This window comes from Vanellus vanellus (assembly GCF_965231255.1).
Source record: "Vanellus vanellus genome assembly, chromosome: 7".
Lineage (NCBI taxonomy): Eukaryota > Metazoa > Chordata > Aves > Charadriiformes > Charadriidae > Vanellus > Vanellus vanellus.
In genome coordinates, this window is record NC_138912.1 from 41332416 (window position 1) to 41354636 (window position 22221).

The 22221-nt window shown below is 46.2% G+C and overlaps 1 protein-coding gene across 2 annotated transcripts in view; it reads right to left on the minus strand.

Moving 5' to 3' along the window:
* Nucleotides 1-262: 262 nt before the first annotated feature.
* Nucleotides 263-22221, minus strand: part of RNLS (renalase, FAD dependent amine oxidase) — a gene marked incomplete at its 5' end in the record, with an annotated part of 78123 nt that continues 56164 nt past the window's right edge. The window contains 3 exons of one of the 2 annotated variants that reach the window (XM_082486559.1): nucleotides 263-1341; nucleotides 6777-6952; nucleotides 20243-20416. In XM_082486559.1, the coding sequence (XP_082342685.1) occupies nucleotides 1189-1341; nucleotides 6777-6952; nucleotides 20243-20416 (503 nt within the window). In that variant the 3' untranslated portion in view covers nucleotides 263-1188. Of the gene's footprint in view, nucleotides 1342-1369; nucleotides 1498-6776; nucleotides 6953-20242; nucleotides 20417-22221 lie in introns of those variants that run through there. The other variant, XM_082486560.1, reaches the window with a different exon arrangement.

Here is a 22221-nt window from a genome sequence, read left to right on the forward strand (position 1 = left end):
TGTCACTTACAATACCGCATCAGAAATGGTCAAACGCAGCAGTAAATTACAGTGTTCAGTTGCTGTGAATACAGGATGTCGGATTTTTGTGAAATGCAGGGGTATAAGAAAAAGAGGCTGAATTGTACTTCTCTAATGGTTAAAATTCTGTCTGATGAAAACAGCATTTTGTTATTTTTAGCCCTGTAGTAGAGAGAGGTACTAAACTGGTGACGTGATTTAAGAGGAAGGGCAAGCTAAAATCAAATACAGAATAAATAAATGATTTATTGGTTAATTTCTGAGTAATTTCAACACGGACTTCACAGAAACATAGTTTAGTAGCTTAGATATACTTGAAACCGTGACGGGTAGTATTTTCAACACAATTATACTCGGTGATTATTTTTTTTAGTATTTCAAATCAAATTCCTTGTTAGTTCACTCACACGTGTATTTATATCCTTCCCTGGACCTGGCCCTCTATTTCTACACCTGTTCTGCCAAAATATACAGCTGTCGAGAACTCACCTCGCTTTCAGACTGGCTGTTTACTTTAAATGAGTTTTTATAGTGGTGGTGATGTAACCCTGAGGCTGAAATGTCAGCACAGTTTTCTTATTAACACACCGCCATGGACCGCGCTTAGATAAATTCTTTGTTCTCCGTCTTGGCATTTGCCAAGGCAAAGCAGCTAAACCACCTCCCGTTACGGGCTGCTCCTACCCCGGTTCCTCCACCACTGGGAAGGAAGGGTGGGCTGCGTCTTGTTCAGGAGACCCTGGACCAGCAGAGAGCTGTGCCATACCCATGACTCTCTAACCTCTCTAGCGCTATGAGAGCGCTAGAAACACGCACACCTTCTCTTTCACCTTCTCTCCGTTCTTTCTGTGATAATCACGGCTGGGCTGATGCTGCTTAGACCACCCCCAGGACAGGTACCACGTTTCCGTGGCACATTACTGCCAGTAATATCATTGAGCTCTTCAATGAGTTCTTCCAGCAACGTGCAACCAGGGCTCCCGAAAACTGTATGCTAAGAAAATTCAATTCAATCCCATCCCAATAATTAATACAGCACACCAATAGATCTTTATTTATTTTTTGCAAGATAGAGGCCAGTGATGTTAACACTAAACTAGAATTCAATCCATCATGGTAAAATTCATCTTAAATCTCGACTATGTTTAGCAGCCAACTTTGAAATTGCTACAAATGAGACTTCACAGCCTCTGCAAGACTCATAGCAGAATCTATGCAGCCATCAAAGTTGGAACAAGTAAATCCATCACCCCCACAAATCAGGAGAGGTTGAGTATGAAGAATCATTCGTCCTGGACAATCGGGCACAGCTTTTGTAACCTGAAAAAGAAAAGCATACAGGTAGATGGAAAAGAACATGTTTTATTTACCTGAATTTCACGCTGGAAAGGTCAGCATTCCTCACAAACACGCCTTCATATGAAGCACCCGTCCCATCCCAGATCATAGGTCCAAGCATTAACGGTCAAAGATCTTCTGCAGTAAAATAATCAGAACAAAGCTTTCCTGTATGTAGGAATTTAGGAACTTTACAGCCCCACCCTGTCTTATTCCCAATCTGCCTCCGCAGAAATGAATTGCCTGACCCTGAAGAGATGAGGTATGGAGATCCCTCAGCCGTCACATCAGCAAAGGTGGGCTCACAAAACCCCCCAGCTACGTAACTGTTCAACAAGGGAAAGCAAGCCTGCCATTTCCAAAAGCCTGCAACATGATTGGGTTGACCAGGTGACCTTCCTGAATGGGAAGAATAACTACTGTCATGATGACCTGCCCATGCTTCATGCCGTTGTGCAAAAGCACATAAAGCCTCAGGACAACCCACCCTGTCTCCAGTTCTGCTAGGCTGGTCTCCTTTTCATCTGAGTAGCACAATTTTTAGACACTGCTAGAGATACAATCAACGCTTTCTCTGTAAGTAGCATGAGACAAGTTCTGAATAAGGTTGCTTTGATAAATATTTAATGTCATTCTCAATGTATTGAATTGTATTAATTTTAAATATCATTTTCCTGGCACAATACCCTCAATTAAGCCTGGTATCTGTGGAGTGGCAGCTCTTGAGCAGTTCAGTGTAACATTTCTAAAAGTGAATGGACTTTGCTTTGGTCAGTAGTACCTATTAGCCTGAAGCCACCTGGAACTCATGGGGTGAACAAGACCTCTTGTTGTTATTGTACTTTATGACAAACACTGATGCGTGTCAAACAGCAGAGTAAAAGCACACAGCATTTCTGTTTTACCATGCTCGGCTGTGTCCCATGTTGTTCTAGACTGTTTCAAACCTACATATAAAGGCTGGGTTGTTATTCTAAATCAGTGCATCCCAGAGCAGCACCGGTGAATCTCAAATCAGAGATAAGGCAGCAGCAGCAGCGCTGGCCTAAAGGTAAACGTGAGGGCAAAGCAAGAGCAGGCAGAAGACATGAAATAGATACGAAGATGCAGGACAGTTTGACAACAAAGTGAATGCATTGAGAATGGATGGAGAGCAGCCCTGAGGAGAGGGACTTGGGGGTGTTGGTGGATGAGAAGCAAAACATGAACCAGCAATGTGTGCTCACAGCCCAGAAAGTCACCAGCACCCTGTGCTGCATCCCCAGCAGCGGGGCCAGCAGGACGAGGGAGGGGATTCTCCCTTTCTGCTCTGCTGAGACCCCACCTGGAGTACTGCGTCCAGCTCTGGAGCCCCCACCATCAGAAGGACATAGACTTGTTGGAGCAGGTCCAGAGCAGGGCCATGAGGATGCTGCGAGGGATGGAGCTCCTCTGCTGGGGAGGACAGGCTGAGAGAGTTGGGGTTGTTCAGCCTGGAGAAAAGAAGGCTCCGGGGAGACCTTATAGCCCCTTCCAGTCCCTAAAGGAGAGCTGAGGAGGGACTTTATACAAGGGCATGTCGTGATAGGATGAGGGGGAATGGCTTCAAACTGGAAGAGGGGAGATTTAGATTAGATATTAGGAAGAAATGTTTCCCTGTGTGGGTGGTGAGACCCTGGCCCGGATTGCCCAGAGAAGCTGTGGCTGCCCCATCCCTGGAGGTGTTCAAGGCCAGGTTGGACAGGGCTTGGAGCAACCTGGGCTGGTGGGAGGTGTCCCTGCCCATGGCAGAGGGGGTTGGACTAAATGGTCTTTAAGGTCCCTTCCAACCAAACCATTCTACGATTCTATGATTCTATGATTGGAGAAGGAAGGTGGGAAGAAATAGTGTGAGAAAAGGAATGACAAAACAAGAACCATAAGGATGAAACATTGAAGAAGAGGAAAAAATATCTAGAAAGCCAGAGAGAGAGAGAAAAAAAAAGCACAGCAGTAGAGCAGCAATAGAGATCAAACCATAGAGATCATAAAGCATGACACAGAGAGTACAATTTTCTTTCGATTGTTTCTTGACTTTCTGCCTCTGGTCCAAATATATGTTTCGGATTCCTGTGTGGTAAAACCCTTACTGTATCTCACTGTGTGACTGTCAGCTTTGGCAAACAAGACCTGAAGTCCAAGGCAGCTTGTTCAGTCCAGGGTATTTTTCCACTGACTCAAATGTACACTCAGGTAGCCACTGCCGTGACATTATCTGCCATTTCCAAGTACGGATCAGTTGCAAAACACCCACGTTTATGTTACTTGCTGCATTTTGTGTTACCGGCATGTTAGCATCTCTTCAAAGGGGGCCATTATCTGAAATTAATTTGTAGCCAGTTGCCACTCATTCTCCATTATTCAACTTAACAGAAGAGTCTAGCCATGTATGGTAAATCCAGCCAGAGATCCTCTTTCTCAGCCTAATTAGGTCAGTACCTAATTTATCCCTAAATTTTTCTTACAGATCAAGGTCACTGAGCATAAAACAATGAAGGAAGGTTTAGCAGAAAAAGGCTTTCTGAGTGTCCTTCCTTCTTCACTACCCAGTGCTTATCTGATGCTGGCTGTACCAAACGGCTCCTGGTTTGTCACACTGATCGCAGGATCAATATTTTCACCTCTCAGCCTGCACCTTTTCGCCTGTGTGGCAAGATTGGGTGCTTAATGCAGTAAAGGCCCTTGCTCTAGACATGGTGACTGAGGAAAGGAACGATCCTGCCCCTTCTTCGAGCTCTTCTGAAGGTGGTGTCCAACATAAATCCCAAATTACCCTCGGCTATAGGGCACAGCTTGTTGGATCTCCATCCTCAAAGACTTCAAGACTCAGCTAGGCAAAACCACGGTCGAGGTCAGCTAATGCCGGCAAATAGTTCTGCTTTGAGCGACAGGTTGGACTAGAGACCTGAAGAGGTCCCTTCTGAGGTCTACTCTGAAGAGGTCCAATTTCTATGACTCTGTCTTTTCCCAGTATCCCTTATACATATAAAGTGACTCTGTCAGAGAGACATGATGGGTTGGGAAGCTGTTGGCTCTGAATGCTAATAGTGTCTTATCGTAATTAAAGCAGAGGATCCAGAATTGCAGCTGTGCTGCTAAGTAGTGTCAGTAGAAGTTTGGAAGTCCTAATCCCTCATCCGCCATGGATAATTGTGATGTCTGCATTTTAATCCCAGGATTGTGTTTGGCCATGTGAAGGACGTTACAGCCGGATTTAATTAACAAGTAGGATAAATCCCGTCTAAAAGAGTCAGGGGAAAGATGCACCCATCTTATCAGTTCCCTTTGCTTCTGTGGCAACAGCTTGTTATAACTGAAAGTAAAGATAGCTTTAAGAGAAAGAGGGAGCTCTGTCCCAGATCTTTAATTTAGGTAGTGATTATTTTATAGGGTGGCAATAGAGATCTCTTTATTGAAATAACAGATCTCACCTACACTGACTGATTTTCAATCTAAGATGTATTGACATTCACCCACCAAATTAAAGACTGGTGATAATTCCTCCTGTGACATGGCCATAAAGCGCAAGCAGCTGCTGAAGTCGGTGGTTTTGGTTAGTAGCAGCATGGTTGACAGCAGGCAACAGTGGCAGAAGGAAGCAGGAGGAGCTGTAAATTGTACAGTGGTTTGAGAAAATAATAGAGCATCACCCATCAGTACGATGTCTGAATGTAATTTTTAAATAGGGGAAACAGGACGCACACCTAGTGATTTAGGAAGACAACAATTTTGAAGCAATTGTGGAAAATAAGAGTTCATTCCTACAGTCACTGTTCCAGCTGCCTCTAAAAGATGAAGCAATAGGTACAAGGTTATAATAAATCCTGTATGGCTGTAATTCTGCCAGGATTCAAAAAGCATAGTTGTTTGGTAAAATGCAATTGAGATTTTTTTTTTAATTTTATTTCAGTAGTAAGAAATTAATTGCCGTTCTTGTCTTTTCCTTTATCCAAGTTTTCTTGGTGAAATAAATCAGAATGGGCTATAGATGATGCATATGCCTAAATGTCACCTTTGACACTGCTAAAAGTGTGAGTAGTGCAAGGAAAAGGCATATTAAGCCCTTTCCTTGCACACATAAACAGAGTAGCTGAATTTGACAAATTTTATGATAGAGCTTTGTGATAGCAGCAGTATCTAGGGTGTATTAATTCTGTTTAAAAATACTTCTTCATTTGTTTTGGGAGCCCTTTCCAGAGCTGGCCAACCAAGTGTCTGTCTGTTGGAGATACAGATCCAATTCTCCTCCTCCCTACCGCCTGCAGCTCTTGTGCTTGCAAGCGGTTTGAAGCAGAAAGGTAATAGATAGTGCAGAAGAAAAGACCAGAAGTCACAACCAGAAAAGGATGCCTTAGTAGTGACAACTGTACAGAGACAGTGTTACTAGCAAAAAAACCCCAACCCTGAGCTGATAAAGAGGAACGTATAAAACATACCATGATTTTTGTATGAGTCATCTGAAACATTAAAACCTATGTTAAGGTCGTTTGTATACAATGACTGAGAACAAATCCTATGCACTGAGAAGTGATTTGCAAGCTACCAATACCTAACTCGCAGAAAAATAAACTTTGTGCTAATGAGACCAAATTCCTAAACTGGATGCAGATCAAAGGGTATGAGCAGACTTCACAACAGTCATCTACAGTAACTTTTCCAGACTTCATAAAAGGAAAAATTTTTAGGGGACTGCTTTAAGTAAATATTTTGCATCAACTTCCACATTCAATTTCACCAATGTAATTTAACTCAAGAGGCTTTGGGTAAACACGTAGATACACTCCAATACTTCAGGAAATTGCCAACAATTTCCTTGGATTTTTTAAAAGAAACCTGTAAAATATACACATTTTGCTATTATTACCATTAGGTAGTTTACTTCAAAATATTTTTCGCATACCATGCCGTTAAATAGAACTGGGCCAAATCAAATATTAACAATTATTACGTCTGAACGCAAAGACTTCTGGTGCTCTGTGGTAGGGTGGGAATTTTGCTAACATCATATACTTTCAGATAGAGAAGAGACAGATTGAGTCATATTTTTAAATACTAGCGAAAATCCCAGCGAAGTATGTGGGATTTACTTCCTTCCTGTGCACTGCTCCTGTCCCTACTTACCAAGAGTGCTGCATAACTTACTGCTGAGCCAGGTCCGCTATGTAAAAAGATGCCTAGAAATGGATCTGGCTGTCGGTGGCCAGCCTTGGAGGCTGCTCATGGCTACGTGGTATTATGGATATTATGGATATCAAGCAACTATCCCCTTTCCTCTTGCTCCCCGAGGATGAAAATCCCTGGGTCGTACGACGTCCCATTTCTTGCGATACACTGCAAGTCTGCACTACGGCATTGCCCCAGCAGCACCCTCCCAGCTGACTGATCCCACCACAACCTACCTGAGAGTATCTCCATTTCTGACACTTGATGCTGGCCGGTTTAGGTAGGGATGGCACAATCCTCTCCAGGTGACTGAGAATTAACTGCTGCACCTCTGCAGGGTCTGAATCCAGGTGCTTGCTTCCAAAGGTCACAGTTGTGTGAACTACAACTGAGGGCCCAATTTCAGGAGACTCTGAAATAAAGAAGAGAGATGCTTTTGAAAGATTACTCATTAATACTTGCCTTCCCGCAAGCTGACAATTGTGCTTCTAGCCTAGGAGTCAATAAGAACGAAAATATCTGTGGCATCACCTTGTTCTTCCAGCTGGAAAAAAGACAAGGAGTAACAACACAAGTTGTTCACAAGAAGCACAGTGAAGAAATCCAGGCCTTTTGCAAATTTGTGATGGTTTTCCCATTGCAATAACCGTAGCTCCACATATGTCTCCTAGAGGAACCTCAAGGCATTCCCACACCCCGTAAGTAGCAGCTGGAAGGAGCTGGAAGCAAATTCTTCCCCTTTCTCCTCCCAGACATTTTGACAGGCAACCACCTGGCAATCGTGGCAAACTGGCAAGAGAGAACAAGAAGAAAAACGTAAACCTGCTTCCTAGCAATTTATCCAGCTACGTCTACAAATAGTGACAACTAGTGCCCGTACAACCACAGGGCACTCGGAGGCGTGCGGTCGCAGCTGCCCACCTGCAAGGTCTTGCTTGAGTGGTGGTTGTGGAGGTGAGGATTCCCAAAGGGCTACACTTGCAGCTGGGACTCGTGTTATCATTGGCAATGGCAAAGGGGAAACCCTTTCCCAAAGGCTGAAGCTCACCCAGCCATGTGGTAAGACGAAGGTATTGGATGATGGACCTTTTCTTTTTTTTGGATGGAAGCTTATTCTTGGCTTTGCCACCACTCGGGGGGACTGATCCCCAGGGACTCGGCGCTCCACTTATGGCCGAAGGCATGTCAAGTCCTTCTGAGCGCCACAGCACATGCCAGATGTAAAACAAACAAATTGCAGCCGCAGCCACCGCAAGCCCGATACACGCAAGCCACTGCACCGACAACGGCACGGCTCTGCCAGCAAGCCACCTCCTCTGTCTGAACGGCTGGAGGCAGTCAGGTCACCACAGTCAATTTGCTTACACACCTACATCAGACTAATTTATATCCTTCCTCCCCTGTGCGTTCAAAACGCACATCCCCTTAAAGGGACAATCTCTGCAACACAGAAATATGAGAGACTTGAACATGAAATCATCATGACATAAAAACTATCTATAAGGCAAAGGACAAAAAAAAGAAGAGTGTTTGTTGCATTACTGTGAAAAACATTCGCTCCCTCTATAATTGGTTGTGTTTGGGCCATGCAACAGTATGTACATAGTTGAAAGGCTAGAATAAAAGCAGTACTTTACATTTATGGAGGGGGAGAAGGGGAACAGAAGCCAGGGCAGGTTAGATTGAGAAATCAGCACTTCCTTTTGGCCCGCGCAAGTGAACTCAACTTAAAATTTTGCTGCTCTAGCAACTTCCAGGAAATTGATGTGCAGTTGTCTACATGCATGTTTTGGGGAGTGTGAACCTTCAATACAACGTTTGTCCTTGGGCAAACATGTGCAAACGACCAAAACTCAAAAAAAGAGTTTGCCCCTTAAAAATCAACTAGGCTGCAGTGCCAGAGGAAGAACTGAAGGCAGCTCGAGTGCTGACGTTCATCCCAGCAGACTTGGAAATGGCCAAGCTTCATTACAGCTGCGGCTGGTTGTAGGTTCTCTACAGCAAGGGACTTCCATCCCTGCTGGCATGTTGGCTCGTCACCTTACAGACTTGGTCTGGACAGCCAACAATCAGCGGCCAGAGAATTTGCCTAGAACAGATGATTTTCAGGCTCAGTGATCGCCCTGTGCCAAGGCACAATGAAGACCCAGCAGATCCTTGTGTGAGTCCGTCCTGCTGGGGCTGTTCCGCTTTGGATGAGTAGGATGCATTTCCTGGAGCAAGGACACAATCTGGGTTCCGCTATATTTCAGCTGAGAGCTCAAACTCACCGAGCTGGTCATTAAATTAAACTATTCCCTCTCATTCCATAAGCTAGAAATTCCCTCTTTTGGAAGAAGAAAGCCTTTTCTGGCTAAACCTTTGTCTGAATTAGCACATTCCTAGAAAAAATATTTTTGTTTGAGCAAATGAGAGTTTTATGACTAAGGAATCCACAAAGAAAGAGGCAGCTGAACACTTTCTGACCAGTTCTGGCTGCTAGGTACAAAGCTTGATAGAAATCTTTCTCTCTGCCGTGTCGGTGAAGAGATCTCCAGCTGGAGGAGCTGGAGATCCCCTTTGAGAAGATGACAAATTCCATCTTTCCAAAGGCAAGCAAGATGTCTATCTCTGGTAAGCTTTCTGTCCTGGGCTGATCACTTCAGAATACACTACCGAGGTGCAGCAATACCAAGTTCTAGCACCCACAGCAACCATGAAAGCAATGGCTTTAACTTCAGTTGTAAGGATCCCTTCACTGAGTCTCCTTCTTGGGTGGGTCAGCTCAGTCAACTCTTGCTCTCGAGAACGGGGAAAATGTGGCAAAAAGGGTGGGAAGATGTTTCCTGGTTGTGATAAGGAATGCACCCTGAGAGGCCACATCTGAAGGCACCGATCCATGGTACTGCCTTCTCTTAAAGTTCTCCTTTTCTAAGTGAGGCACTCCTGAATGCAGGTCACTCACTTCACTCCCTTGGTTGGGCTTACAAGCTCTGTTTTCAGCAAGTACTACAGCTCTTTTCCTGGGTGATTTCCTGAAGTGTCCAGAAACTTTGAGTTTGGTTCCTATTTTAATCTGAATTGCTGGTTTTGCTCTCTTGTGTCGTGGGCTTGAAAGTAAGCCCTAACCATCAGGGATGCACAGGTCCAAGATATCCACCTGACACAGACCTGGGATGAGGGCAAGGCAGACCTGGGGACTAAGACTGTAGAGTGAAACAAGGACCACTCCTGTCTAGAAGCAGAGGCTCAGCCAAAGGGGCTGTCTTCTTCCCTGAGCTCTGATCAACTGATTGCCTAACATCCAGCCTCAGACTCATCTTCCTGAGATTCCTCCTGCCACCCCCAAGCCTGGTTTCAAAGGCCAGCATATGACGTACTTCTGTTCACAACCACTTTTCCAACTATCTGGAAAACATCAGAAATGCTACTCAGTCTCTCTTCCTCATTTTGGGGGAGAAAACAGGTATTCTGACATCTCTACATACAGACTGTGAGGGACAGAAAACCAAGTGGGAAAGCCTGTTAGGTACCTGGGGATTTATTATATAGTGTACATGGTATTCTGGCAAATTCTTCCACATAAACTTGGCAAAAAGGCTCAATAAAAGACGTCTAAGCATTTTAATAAAATAAATATTCATTGCTTGCTGTGACTTGTTATAGCCAATTATTCTTAGACAGGGCTGCCTTCTTTCAAATCTCTCATCTCTTCCATGGCATGTACAAAACAAGTTTCAGGCGAACAGGCAGTTCGTTGAGTTTTTAATTCCTCCTTTGAGCTACTGATAGCTTGGAGAGCTTCCAGAGGCCACTGAGTCACAGCCTTCCAGTACTGAAATATGCAGCCTGTGAGGATCAAGTTTAGCCTCAAGCCCTTTTCTTTCTTCTGCAAAAATACTGGCTAAGAGAGGAGTTCAAAATAGATTTTTCCCTGAAAGCGATGGGGGTATCTCAGCCTCGATGCACCGGGTATGAACGACTGTGCAGTTGTCGCAGGACTAAAACCGTCATTTTCCTCCCAACGCGTTTAGACCAGGCTACTTAAAAACAAGGGCTTCCGGCAGGACTTCTCATGAGATTTTAATTTCCTTTATTTGAGACAAGGATGCAAGACATCCACGGCCATGCTAGCAGATGACGAAGTAGCATGGGAGATGCGGCAAGCCCGGGAACGCTCAGCAACGCAAGGGGTAACGATCTGAGGGTGAATGGAAGCAGCATAAAAGCTTTCATCTGCTCCCAGTCCATCCCCATCCCCATCCCCCCCCCACCTCTCATCCCAGCTGCACAGCAATTAATCCGATCAGTTGATGCGGCGGAAGGCATAAGAAGCCGGGTAGAACAGAGCTAGAATGAGATGGCAGAGTTGGCCGTAGCTTATACCTACTTAATGAGCAAGGGGTCGCTCTGCCAGCGTTGGCAGCGTCCTCAGCATCCGCAGTTGCTGAGGGACCCCACTGAAAACCTACGAGCAGTGAGCATGTGCCTGGCTCTCCCTCCTCCATCCTGCCCATGCCGCATGGCCAGAGCAGTGACAGGGGCTGCAGGGGCTGGGTGCCGGACCCCCTGCCCGCTCCGGTCTGCCTCCGGTAACTCACACCAGGAGGAAAAGCAGAGAGAGTGTGTAGAGACCCCGGTGAGGCTTTTGCCAGGGGGGTAAGCGTCGGCATCACCTCGTGCGGTGAAGGCAGTTTGGCGGATTAGGTTTGTGCCTAAGGTTCAGACTCTCCTCTTCCCCATGGCGTAGGGAAGACGCAAGACTGTAACTACAGGTTTCATTCGCTTCTGTGTTAAGTTTTCCTCACTTCATTGTTAATTTCTTTTGCTTCGGTGCATCACACAGGACCGACACAGGCAGATAGTAGGGGCAAAGTGACGAACGCGAGGATAAATGCATTCCTTTTGAGATTCATTTTGCTTCCATGTAAACAGAAAAGAACGGTGCAATCCTTGGCCTATTGCCCCATCCAGCCCAGTGTCCCATCTGTGATGGGGACGGTGTCACAGGAACTGTGACATCCCCACCTGGCCCAGCAGCAGTGGCTGGGGCTGTGCGGACCCTGGAGAGTGTGGAGCGGCTGGCTGGTGGCAATGGGAAGAGGGGCAGAGCCCAGCTCTGATGTGGGTCCCAGATCGAACACGGCCACCCTCCTCGGAATGTCTTGGCCACCACATGCAGTTGTTCTGAGCAGCCTGCAAGGCTGAGCAGAGCAGTAGGGATGAACAAATCCCATTTTTTTTGCCTAAAAGTCCAAGTATGAAGTTCCGCCAGTCCCTCACAGCCAAGTCTAGTCCATAAAGTCCTTACAGGAGACGCTGAAGCACTTCAGACCAAAGTCTGGCTGCACTGTCAGTCTGATCAGGAGTGTCTTCCCCTCTTAGTGATTCTGAAACCATACACAGAAAAAGAAAATGGAGGAACTGAAAAGACAGGAGATTAAATAAATACAGAATTAAGTAAGTGGGAAATTGAAAAGTGAGGGTGCAACTGCATCTCCCACATCCTAAAGGGAAGGTGGCAGAGATGACAGTGCCAGACTCTTCTTAGAAGTTCAAAGCAACAGGACAAGAGCCAATGGGTACAACTGCAACGACAGAAAATCCCAGTTGGACATGAGGACACAGCCCCTTCCCATGTCAGCGGGGCATACCTAGGACGTGGCCCTGAGTGGTGGGGGGTGTCTCCATCCTTGGGGACTGCCCCGACGTGCCTGGACACCTGCTGTAGCTGTGATGTTTGCTCTGCTGGAGGCAGGGTCAGGCCAGAGATCCCCACCCTGCTGCCTCCAGCTGGAGGCTGGTGGGTTTGTATGAGCCCATGAAAAACAGACGAAGACGACCAACACTAAGCAGCACGAAGTACAAGCTGTCACAGGTAGAGGACACATCAGCTGTCTGGAAGGGCTGTCAAGGACAGAAAGCAATTAGAGCTCACCATACTTTGCACTTCAGGCAGTTATAACCAGGGATAAAGCACTAGCGAAGTCTCCCCATGTTGAACTCACCAGGGAAACTGGATCTTGACCTACAACCTGGGAATGGGGGGAAAGGTGTTTGGATTGTGAGCAGGAGAAGGCAGCCATCAGCTTCTTAACGTTTCAGGACTGTCTCAACACTCGTCATTAATTCCCAGCTGGAGGAATCACATGGGCTGTGTAAAGAAAGAGAAGGACAGACTGCTGACAGTGTGAATTTATGCAGGATTAAGCCTGTTAGGAGTATAATCTTCCAGAAAAAGCATGGTGCTAATAAAAGACGCCCTGGAGAAGAACACAGAGAACATAGCCCAGGGGCACCTCCCCAGCACAGTGGCTTGTGGCTCAAGAGCATCTGGCATCAGAAAGGCGCTCCTAGCTTTGAATGACACATTTAGTGCAGAATGATAAGACGGAAGACCATGGTGTCCTGGGTGAAGCTGCTCAGCAAAGCTGCTCGGTCTGCGGTCACTATTACGGTGGGATAAAAGGATTTGTGGGCAAATTCCTCCACACGCTCTATACTGCAGGACAGTGACAATACGAGCAGCCCGTGGTGCCAAGTCCTCCCACAGGGACTTCCTTCTGCCCTGGGAAGTTGTGATTTGATATTAAGGATGTAAAGCCAGCTCCTGTGGTGGCTACGTCCTCCTTACCACCAGTCTCAGGGAAGGAAGGGGACAGAGAGGTCACTAAAGCATAAACATCTCGACAAAACAAAACATAACTTCTCAGAGAAAGCCCACAGTAGATTATCTGTCCACCAAAATCTTCTCCCTTGCAAAATGCAAAAGCTACTTTCCTCTAGTGAATCTATGCCAAGGCCAGGGTTCAGAGTCCCTAAATTCAAAAGACATTTTAGAGATTAGCTGTGAACCCTGGGATCCACGAAGGCCTGAAGTTTCCTTAGCAGGGAGAATACCATCAGAGCCTAAAAGTCATAGGATTTACTTGGCAAATGGTCAGGATGGTATCTACCATGTTCTTGGAGTGTGACGGGTTGAAAAGTAACTATGGAAGGGGAGGAACTGGCAGGTAATACAGATTTCAAGGCGCCAGGAAGGGGACAAAGCACATTGCTCTTGGGACTACATTAATGGCAGAAGGTACCCTATGAAGGACCCATCGCTCTTCAACACTGCCTGTGCAGCTAACAGTGGAGGCTTGGCAAAGACAGGGAGAAAAAGCTATAGCTTCTCCGACTATCCTCAAGAAAGCAGAAGCCAACTGGATTTGTCCAAACAATAATACTCTAGGAGAGAAAATCGCGTCTGAGGCCCATCATGGACCACATCTTGCAGTTGTTTAGCTGAAAGGCTTTGCAGCAAGAAATGCTATACTGCAAGGGACACAGTGTCCCCTGATGCGTCAAGGACAGGGTGTTCAGAGAGGCTGATCAGCCTCGACCTTAAAAGGGGTTGCACTGGTCTAGGACTTAAGCACATTTGTGGAGAAGCATGAGGCAGCACGGGCTGCAACCTGCACACCCTGGAAGTGTCCCGTGGCTCACAGGCTCTGCAAAGCCTGCAAATCCACCAACCCTCAGGAGAATGAGATCTACTTTGATAAAGGCATAGACCTGCGGATCGGTTTGTAGGCTCCATAGATACATCCACAAATGGTCCACAAAGAGACCCGAAAATTTTTACTGGTTCAGCTGCGCTGACATTAAAACTTGCTGGACAGCAAATGAGGACAAAGCTTGAAGAACTGCCTGTTTTCTCCAAGGGGGCTTGGTTGGACTCACTTCCCAGTTAATTTATTAGAGCGTTCAGTATATACTCACCAGAATGGTGTCTGCCTCAGAGTCTCAGGATTTAGGTAGGGAGGGACCTCTGGAGGTCCCTAGTCCAACCTCCTGCTCAAAACAGGGACCAGCTTCAAAGGCAGACCGTACTCCTAGTGTCTGAGTGCTCAGCTGGGAACCCCTCCAGTGCGGGCATGGGCACCGTGTCTCTCCTTCCTAGGGGACAGATCCTAGGGTTACAACCTAGTTTCCAGAAAAGACCTGCATACAGATGTGATAGGCACACGTCTCCGACAGGAAGGTTTTCTTCCTTCCTAGAGGAACAGCGGCAAGAATTTTTCTCGTGTTCCTGCCCAAAACCTGGAGTCAGAAGAGATACAGATAAAAAATGAGACATGGTTGCTTCCTGCCCCTCAGGGAGGGAATGCGTTTTGCTACCCAAAAGCCATTCTGGTCCTGGGTAGCATGACAGGAAGGGAAAGGGCTTCATCACCGCCATGCCAAACAAACACTCGAAGCCAGACTGTAAAGGAAACGCTGCTGGGTCAGCGCGGAAGGCACCAGAGCAGCTGGACACGTCCAGACAGGCTGGAAATGGATCCCTGCTCCCTGGGAGGGATCAGCAGGCTGCCGAAAGAGAAGACAATATGCAGGCCTCATAAAACTGTATCTACAATGACAAAAAAAAAAGAACTGGGATTAGCCTAGCACACGAGCAAGCGAGACCGAGGTTCGCTTTCAAAATGCCACGCTGCTATTTAGCAGAAGGGTTAGTGAGCTTCCTGAGTTACCCTCAGAAGTTCTCCTGGTCCGTAAGGTCCCCTATTCCCCCTGGAATAAAATTTGCTCTACCTCACGAGGCACATTTTGGAAGAGTCCGTGTAAAGTGCGGCGTTAACTTTTTTATATTCAGAAATTCAGCATTTCATTAGCCTTACAGACAGTTTCTGATTAGTTTTCTGAAAGGCAGGCAGGGCAAGCAGGGGATTACAAAGCAATTGGCCATGTAATGAGGTGAAAACCTAAATAACTCTTTAACCCTTTCACCTTCCTATGAATTCTTATTTCGATACTGAGAAGATAAAGGAATCTGTATTTTAAAATTACAAAGGATACTCATGAATTACACTGATCCCCAAAATCTGTAAGACAAATCTTCCCTTTATATTATATAACCTTGCAATCCTGACGCGAAAGAAGGGAACCGCTTTCATTTTTAAGTGTCATCTATCTTTAGTCCTCCGGAATGCAAAGCAATGCAAAGACTGCAGTGTTACAGAAATGAGGCTTGAAAAAATTTATCCTGAAGAATTCCCACCGTCCCCCTGACCAGTTATAAATATTGATGGGGAGTTTAAGGCAGCCAATCACACAAGTATTTAATATTCATACACACCGCGCAGGGAATTCAACATACACTTCTTGTAGGCTCTTCCTTATGCAACACGCGAGCGCGTTACCCCTGCGGACCGAGATGCAATTTTACGAACAGCAGCTGAGATCCTCAGCTGATGCAAAAAGCCTTCCTTGTCAGAGGCTCAACCTGCTCCAGATTACATCGGTAACAGCAGGATCAGAGAAACAGCTTTATTATTGATTCTTCTGCATAAATCAGCAAGAAAACAGATGTCATCCCTAGTTATCGGTAAGGAACTAGGCTGTGTCACGATGAAGCCAACTAATGGTAGCACGTTGTGCCACGGAGAAGAGCTGCGAGGGATTCCCAGGGTGCCGGTGCCTTCCCCAGCGGGCTCGGTTGTGCGTGGGTCAGGCTTGCTACCTCCTCGCCATCACAGCGAGGGTCAGTCCATCTCAGAACACCCTATTCCTCACTTGCAGTGTAGACAAAGACAAAACTCTGAGCAGTCATGCTGTTCTGTCTCACCCACCTGGACCGCCAGAAAGATATTAGGAAGAAATTTTTCACTTTGAGGGTGGTGAGGCACTGGGAAGAGGTTGCTCAGAGAAGTTCTGGAAGCTCCATCCCTGGAGGTGTTCAAGGCCAGGCTGGATGTGGCCTTGGGCAAACTGGGCTGGTGGGAGGTGTCCCTGCCCAGGGCAGGGGGGTTGGAACTGGATGATCTTCAAGGTCCCTTCCAACCTAAACCATTCTATGATCTATGAAAGATGGCCCGGTCACCTGGCTCGTTCTCCATTACAGCAGTACAGGGGACATGCTGACGAGAGTTCCCTTGACTACAAACTTATGATTGAAAGAATAACATTACAAGGTAATGTTTGAAGAACCAGCCACCCTTGAGCAGCCTGCGAAAAGGAATTAAGAAGAAAACAGAAAGAGAGGGGATGCTGCCGCACCTCCTAGCAAGGAGAGGCTTTGAGAGCTTGAAAGTGCCGTGCAACACGTTGCAATTCAGCATGTTGCAGCTCACCACAACACAGCGAGGCGCCAGCCCTCCTCAGGGAGGCATGTGGCTCTGAGAGCAAGCAAAGGCTGAGATTTCTGGAGGATTACAGACTGCAACTCACTGGCTCTGCGAACAAACCCATCCTACGGTGTAATTATAGCAACAAGGCTTCTTCAGGTAAAACATGAAACTTGCATAAAAACATACAGGGACAGTGTATATGGCGTAGAGGAGGAACGGAGGAAGCAGAACCATTCAGGCATCAACTGGAGAAGGTGATGGCTTTTTGGGAAAGATGACTGCTGCCTGAAAGATGTCAGCTGCTTCACCCAGGAGATCCAATGCAGACCTTAGCCTGAGCGTTTCTGCTTTCTCTCTCTGAATGCTTACAATTGCCACCACCATCTCCTTCAGGCGAATCAGGATCAATCAAGGTCGAAGAATGGAAGAATGAAATAACGATGAGTGAAGCACAGTGTTAAAATATCAGCAATGGCACAATGGCACCCCAAAAAAACAGACAAGGAACAAGGGACAGCGAGGTGCTGCTGTGCCTCCCATTGAAATGTTCTGGAGGTCAGTCAGAAACACAGAAAGAAAAATTACAAATGCAGAATACTTGCATATGTGCTAAAACAAACATAAAGGAACTTTATATTTGAGTGTTTTGGCTGCAGTACCCTGTACGTGTAAATAAATTTCACATTCAGCCCCCCTCGCCCACATTGTCCTAAAGTCCGTCTGTGCATGAGTGTCTCTATTATCCACAGAGCCGTGCATGTGTTTGAAGAAAAGTGAATCACTTTGTGACCACTTTTGATTTTCGCACTTCCGCACGTCAGCGTTACCGAACACAATATGGGCACGCTTTCCAACCCTCCTGCGCTCGGCTCAAGCGCTCGCCGCCAGAAACACCACTCCAGCTAATGCATATGGCTCTCTCCCTAGCGCCGCTTTTCCTGGAACACAGTGCAAATCTGCGAAATGCACGTTCACCCGGAAAGACAGGGCAGTCAAGGTGGCCGGTTGACTGTTTATATGTCACAAGGAGGGCCCTACCGGAGAGAGATCATCTTCAGTTGCTTGGCCCGCTGCTTGTTCCAGCCCTATGAAGGTATACAATCTGTTCTTCTTGGAAAAATTTGCTCATATAAACAGATCTCTCCCACAATATGAGGGAAATTACAGTGAGAAAGGTATGTGTCAACACTGTTGTTCTGGTAGTTTCTAGAACAACATTTCTAAACAATTATCTTTGTTAACAATATGCCCCAAATTATATGCTTTCTATTTGGTTAAATTACATTTGGAGACAGCAAAGACACTGTACTTAGTTATTTGATAACTCCATTATAATTCCATATTCATTGTTCCCAGCGCCGGTGCTTTGAGACCACGTATGCGAGCAGGTGAGGAAAGGATGGGTGAATTCCTCCCTGGGGCTGTCCCTCCTCTTCTGCACAGTTAGAATCGGGCAGCTGGGACAGAGAATACCAGTAAGTGCTATTAATTATCAAGTACTTACCGTTAAACACAACGATGGCAATATTATTTTAGACGCAAGAAAATCTCCAGCTGTACGTTGTCACTAACAAGGACACAATGCCAGAGAATAAAAAAATCACTCTGTATTTGGCTTTCCTCACATTCTTTTTTGTACATATTCACTAGTGGTCCATGCTGGAGGAAGCATATCAGGATAGATGCATCTTTGTTTAGGCCAGTTCAGCCATTCTTTTGTTTTATTTTCCCTCTTTCCAGACCAACAGGCTAAATCCTTAAGAGAAATAACAAAATTTGGCTTCCACAGGGGTGAGTTGATCCGTCTCTCCAGGTCCTTTGCTCCCAGCGTAAACTGCTGGTTCTGGAGGCACTTCAAGAGCCATTGCTACCCAGCTGGCTTTGGAGCAAAGAAAGGCATATTTGGAAGAGCTGACTCGGACTGCACTATCACCACAACAAGGAGGAGTGCAAGGTCCCGTGTCTGACACAGGACGACCCCACGCATCAGCTTGGCTGAGCGACATACCTCCTTGAAAAGATCCTGCTGCTTACGGCGGATCCACCATTGAATATATGCCAGCAGCGCAAAGGCGGCTCACATCACATCGCATCACAGCCTTGAGCAACATGGTCTAACTTCGCAGCTGGATGTAACTTCAAACCCTGCGTGAGGGGAGGACCAGATGACCTCCAGTGGTCCCTTCCAACCTGAATGACCGTGACTCTAATTGGTAGAGGCAGACAATGGAACAGGAGGCAACATCCACAGGCTGAACCTTGGGAAGTTCAGACTGCAGATGAAGAGACACTTCTTCCCCCAATGGAGGTGTAGCCCCAGGACAGGACACCAACAATGTAGAGGATGTCCATCCTTGTTTTTTTTTGAAATCTCAGCTAGACAAGGCCTGGCTGCCGTGACGTTGCGTTAGCACAGCCTGCTGTGAGTGGGAGCTGGAGAACAGATCTTCATAGATCCTGGCCACCAGCACCGCTGTTAGACTGTGACGCTCCCTCCTGATAGCTTATTACCTTAAATTACATGTTTCTGGTGTAAGAGAGGGAAGGCATGCCCGACCTCATGGCTGTTTTCAAGCATGGTGATGGCACGTAGATACAAGGGCAAGGTTTGCAATGCCCTGCCCAGCGGGTACTAACATTGCTGGTGTCTGCAGACCGCAGGCAGGAAACAATAAATCCCAACGGAACAAGGAAGACTAGAAACAGAAGTCTCCCAGATCTAAATCTGAACATGCTTTAGTGCAGCGAATTTGGTAATACTTCATAATTATGTATTAGGCAGCAGCTGATTATGAAAATCCTTCCTTATTCTGTGACAGTGAGTCACAGTGCTTTGTAGGTCACCACAAAGGTGGGTAGGATTTTGCCCCCGCTTCACGGATGTGGTTAAACCTGGTCATCGTTTCAATGTGAGCAAGCAACAGGATGGGGAAGCTTTTCAGCTCCTAACAAACTTGATTCAACTCAAAACACTAGCAGTTTTTCTTGAGCTATTCCATGCCAACACACTCTTGGTATATGAAATACATTTAATAAATAAAACATATACTTACTCGGCTGCCATCTTCCAGAAACAGATGAGAAGTGTCTGCCTTGCGGGATGTTCTCCAAGCCTTACCGAGCAGCCGTACTCTGTGCAGCCATTTCAAGGATTTTCCATGATTATAAAAGCACACTGGCTAACTCAGAATTAGGCTGAACAGCCTCAATTATATAACTCATTACTACTTCCAAGCATGCTTAGTGGAAAGAACAGGAGTTGTAAAGTAATGGATGACGGGAGATAAATTGGCATGTGTATGAATCAATGTTTAAACAAAGGAACTCCAGCTCTTTCTTGGAATAGCAACATTTTGATGTCTCAAATCCCCCGACACTGGTTTCATAAATGCAGTAACGTAAACCATGTGCTGGGTGGTGATTTTCTGAGGACCTTCCCGCTTTCATTGTGTATTTTATTACAGGCCAAATGTGACATTAAATGCTATCCACTGCGGCTTGGAGTTAAATACTTGCTCTGTTCAGAATAGCAACACTCAATTAAACAGCATTTTTCATGATCTACACCCTCTATTGTCACTGCGTTTAAGGGAAATAATGGGAGCACTGACCTATATTGCGTTTCTTATTATCGATGGAGATGAAGCGTATGCAGGGATTATCGGTGATGTACTGTGCAGCCCAGGGGACATCAATCCGTGTACCAGCTTCATAGAAAAGTCCCAGAGCGTAGCGGGAGGAGTAGCTCACAGATTCCAGTTGCTGCTTTTGACTTTCATTAATTACTGTGGAAAAAAAAAAGAGAGAAAGAAAAAGAAAAATCAGACAATCCCTCTTCTCTCAGAACATTAAATGTGTGAATGCTGTGGTTAAGCTGATTATTCCTTCCTGAAAATGACCAGACTGCTAAAACTAAGAATTTAATATTAAGCCTAGTGCTTTGTAATATTTTTTCTGGGACATCTCTTCATGAAGTTTTAATGGCGCATTATGTAGACTATGTCCTTCACACGCAACCCTCCCCCATCTGTTGGCGGTTCATCTCCCACTTCGCTGCTCGTTGCCTCTGACTTGAAACTTCGAAGACTGGTGACTTTTTTCCAAATCTTTCCTAAAAGGGCGAATAAATTGGCAGAAGAGGTTTGGGTTGCCTCTAATAAATGATTGTATGACTCTGCAAAAACCCAAATGTCTTCTCATATCAACAAAATGTACGCAGGGGCTCTTGAATCTCTGGAGAAAATAGCCCCGCAACTTCTGTGTTGCAATTCAAATGGGTGAAGAAAAGTCTGCACTTCAGCACACAAAGCATTTGTAGTGAAGTTCAGCTCCTTCAGCCAAAGGTATTTTAAAGCAGTTTAGAAAATTTCAGAGCAAATATGAATCCGTTCCTCCCTATGATTAACTTTTCTACCTTCTAATGACAGTACAATCGGCTTTCTACCTTAATTTTATAATCTTCATAAAAAGCTGCATGAAGTAGCATTAGCCCCACTGTGCAGTCAAACACTAATTTATTTCACGCCAAAGAGAAATATAACAGTTTGACTCACTGTGGAGTTAGGTACCACATCTCTCTTTCTACTACCGAATGGACGGCCAACGCTTCTGCAAGCTGGAGCGGGACGTGCAAAGACAAAATCACAGCAGTCTCTCGCTTGTGTGTGAAACCGCACGCTCTGTTGAGCTTGTTTGGAGATTTGATATTGAGAGGCAAAAGAACAACAATTGAGGTGTTACATTTTATGCGAAATTCAGCCGGCATGATGAACATCATGTACGAAGAAAGGAGCAGCGGATGGCTATATCCACCACGGCACATCTCCACCATGGGAGCAGTGTTAGGCTGTAGACCCCCAGCATGGTGCCTCCAGCCAGAGTTGGTGGGAATGGGCGATTCTGCATGCCTTACCCATGCCACAGCCACCTCCATGTGCCTGCAAGTAACGTGCTTCAAATAAAAACGTTGGTGCGATTGGCCTTGCTGTCATGACTAATGCTCAGAACTTGCAACCAGGATGGCTTCATCACACACTCACTCCACCAGCACACGCTCTCTCCCTGGGAACCGATAATTCCTGCTGTGCCAAGGCAGGACTCTAGGAACCAGGGCTATAAATCAAACAATGCGTGGTGCCGTGACGCAGGCGCTCCTGAGTCATGCTGTGCCGGCCAGGGGCAGGGGTCCAGCAGTGCTGGCGGAGCGTCTTCCAGCAGGATGTACGTTTGAGAGCACATTCAGTCCTGCCGAGAAGTCCTTGCAACAACTGCCACTAAACCTGTAAAACCTACATACCACCCATCTTCATCGAGGTCCATTCCCACCACTGCTACAGGCACACTCCTTTCTCGAACGGCATCCAGACTGCCTGTGTTATGAGTCTATTTACATGCAGAGGACAACAAGCAGGGCAGAGCCAATGCTGGTGTCACCCCAGCCCTTACCAACCTGCTTACCATTTCAGCTGTCCAAGTCTACAGGTGCCAAGTTCAAACTCCTTGTCCATACTGGCAACATTTCCACGTGGCCCCCCAAAATGTGCAGGGACACAATTTATGTCCCTATTCAGTGTCCTTTGAGTGGCTCAGT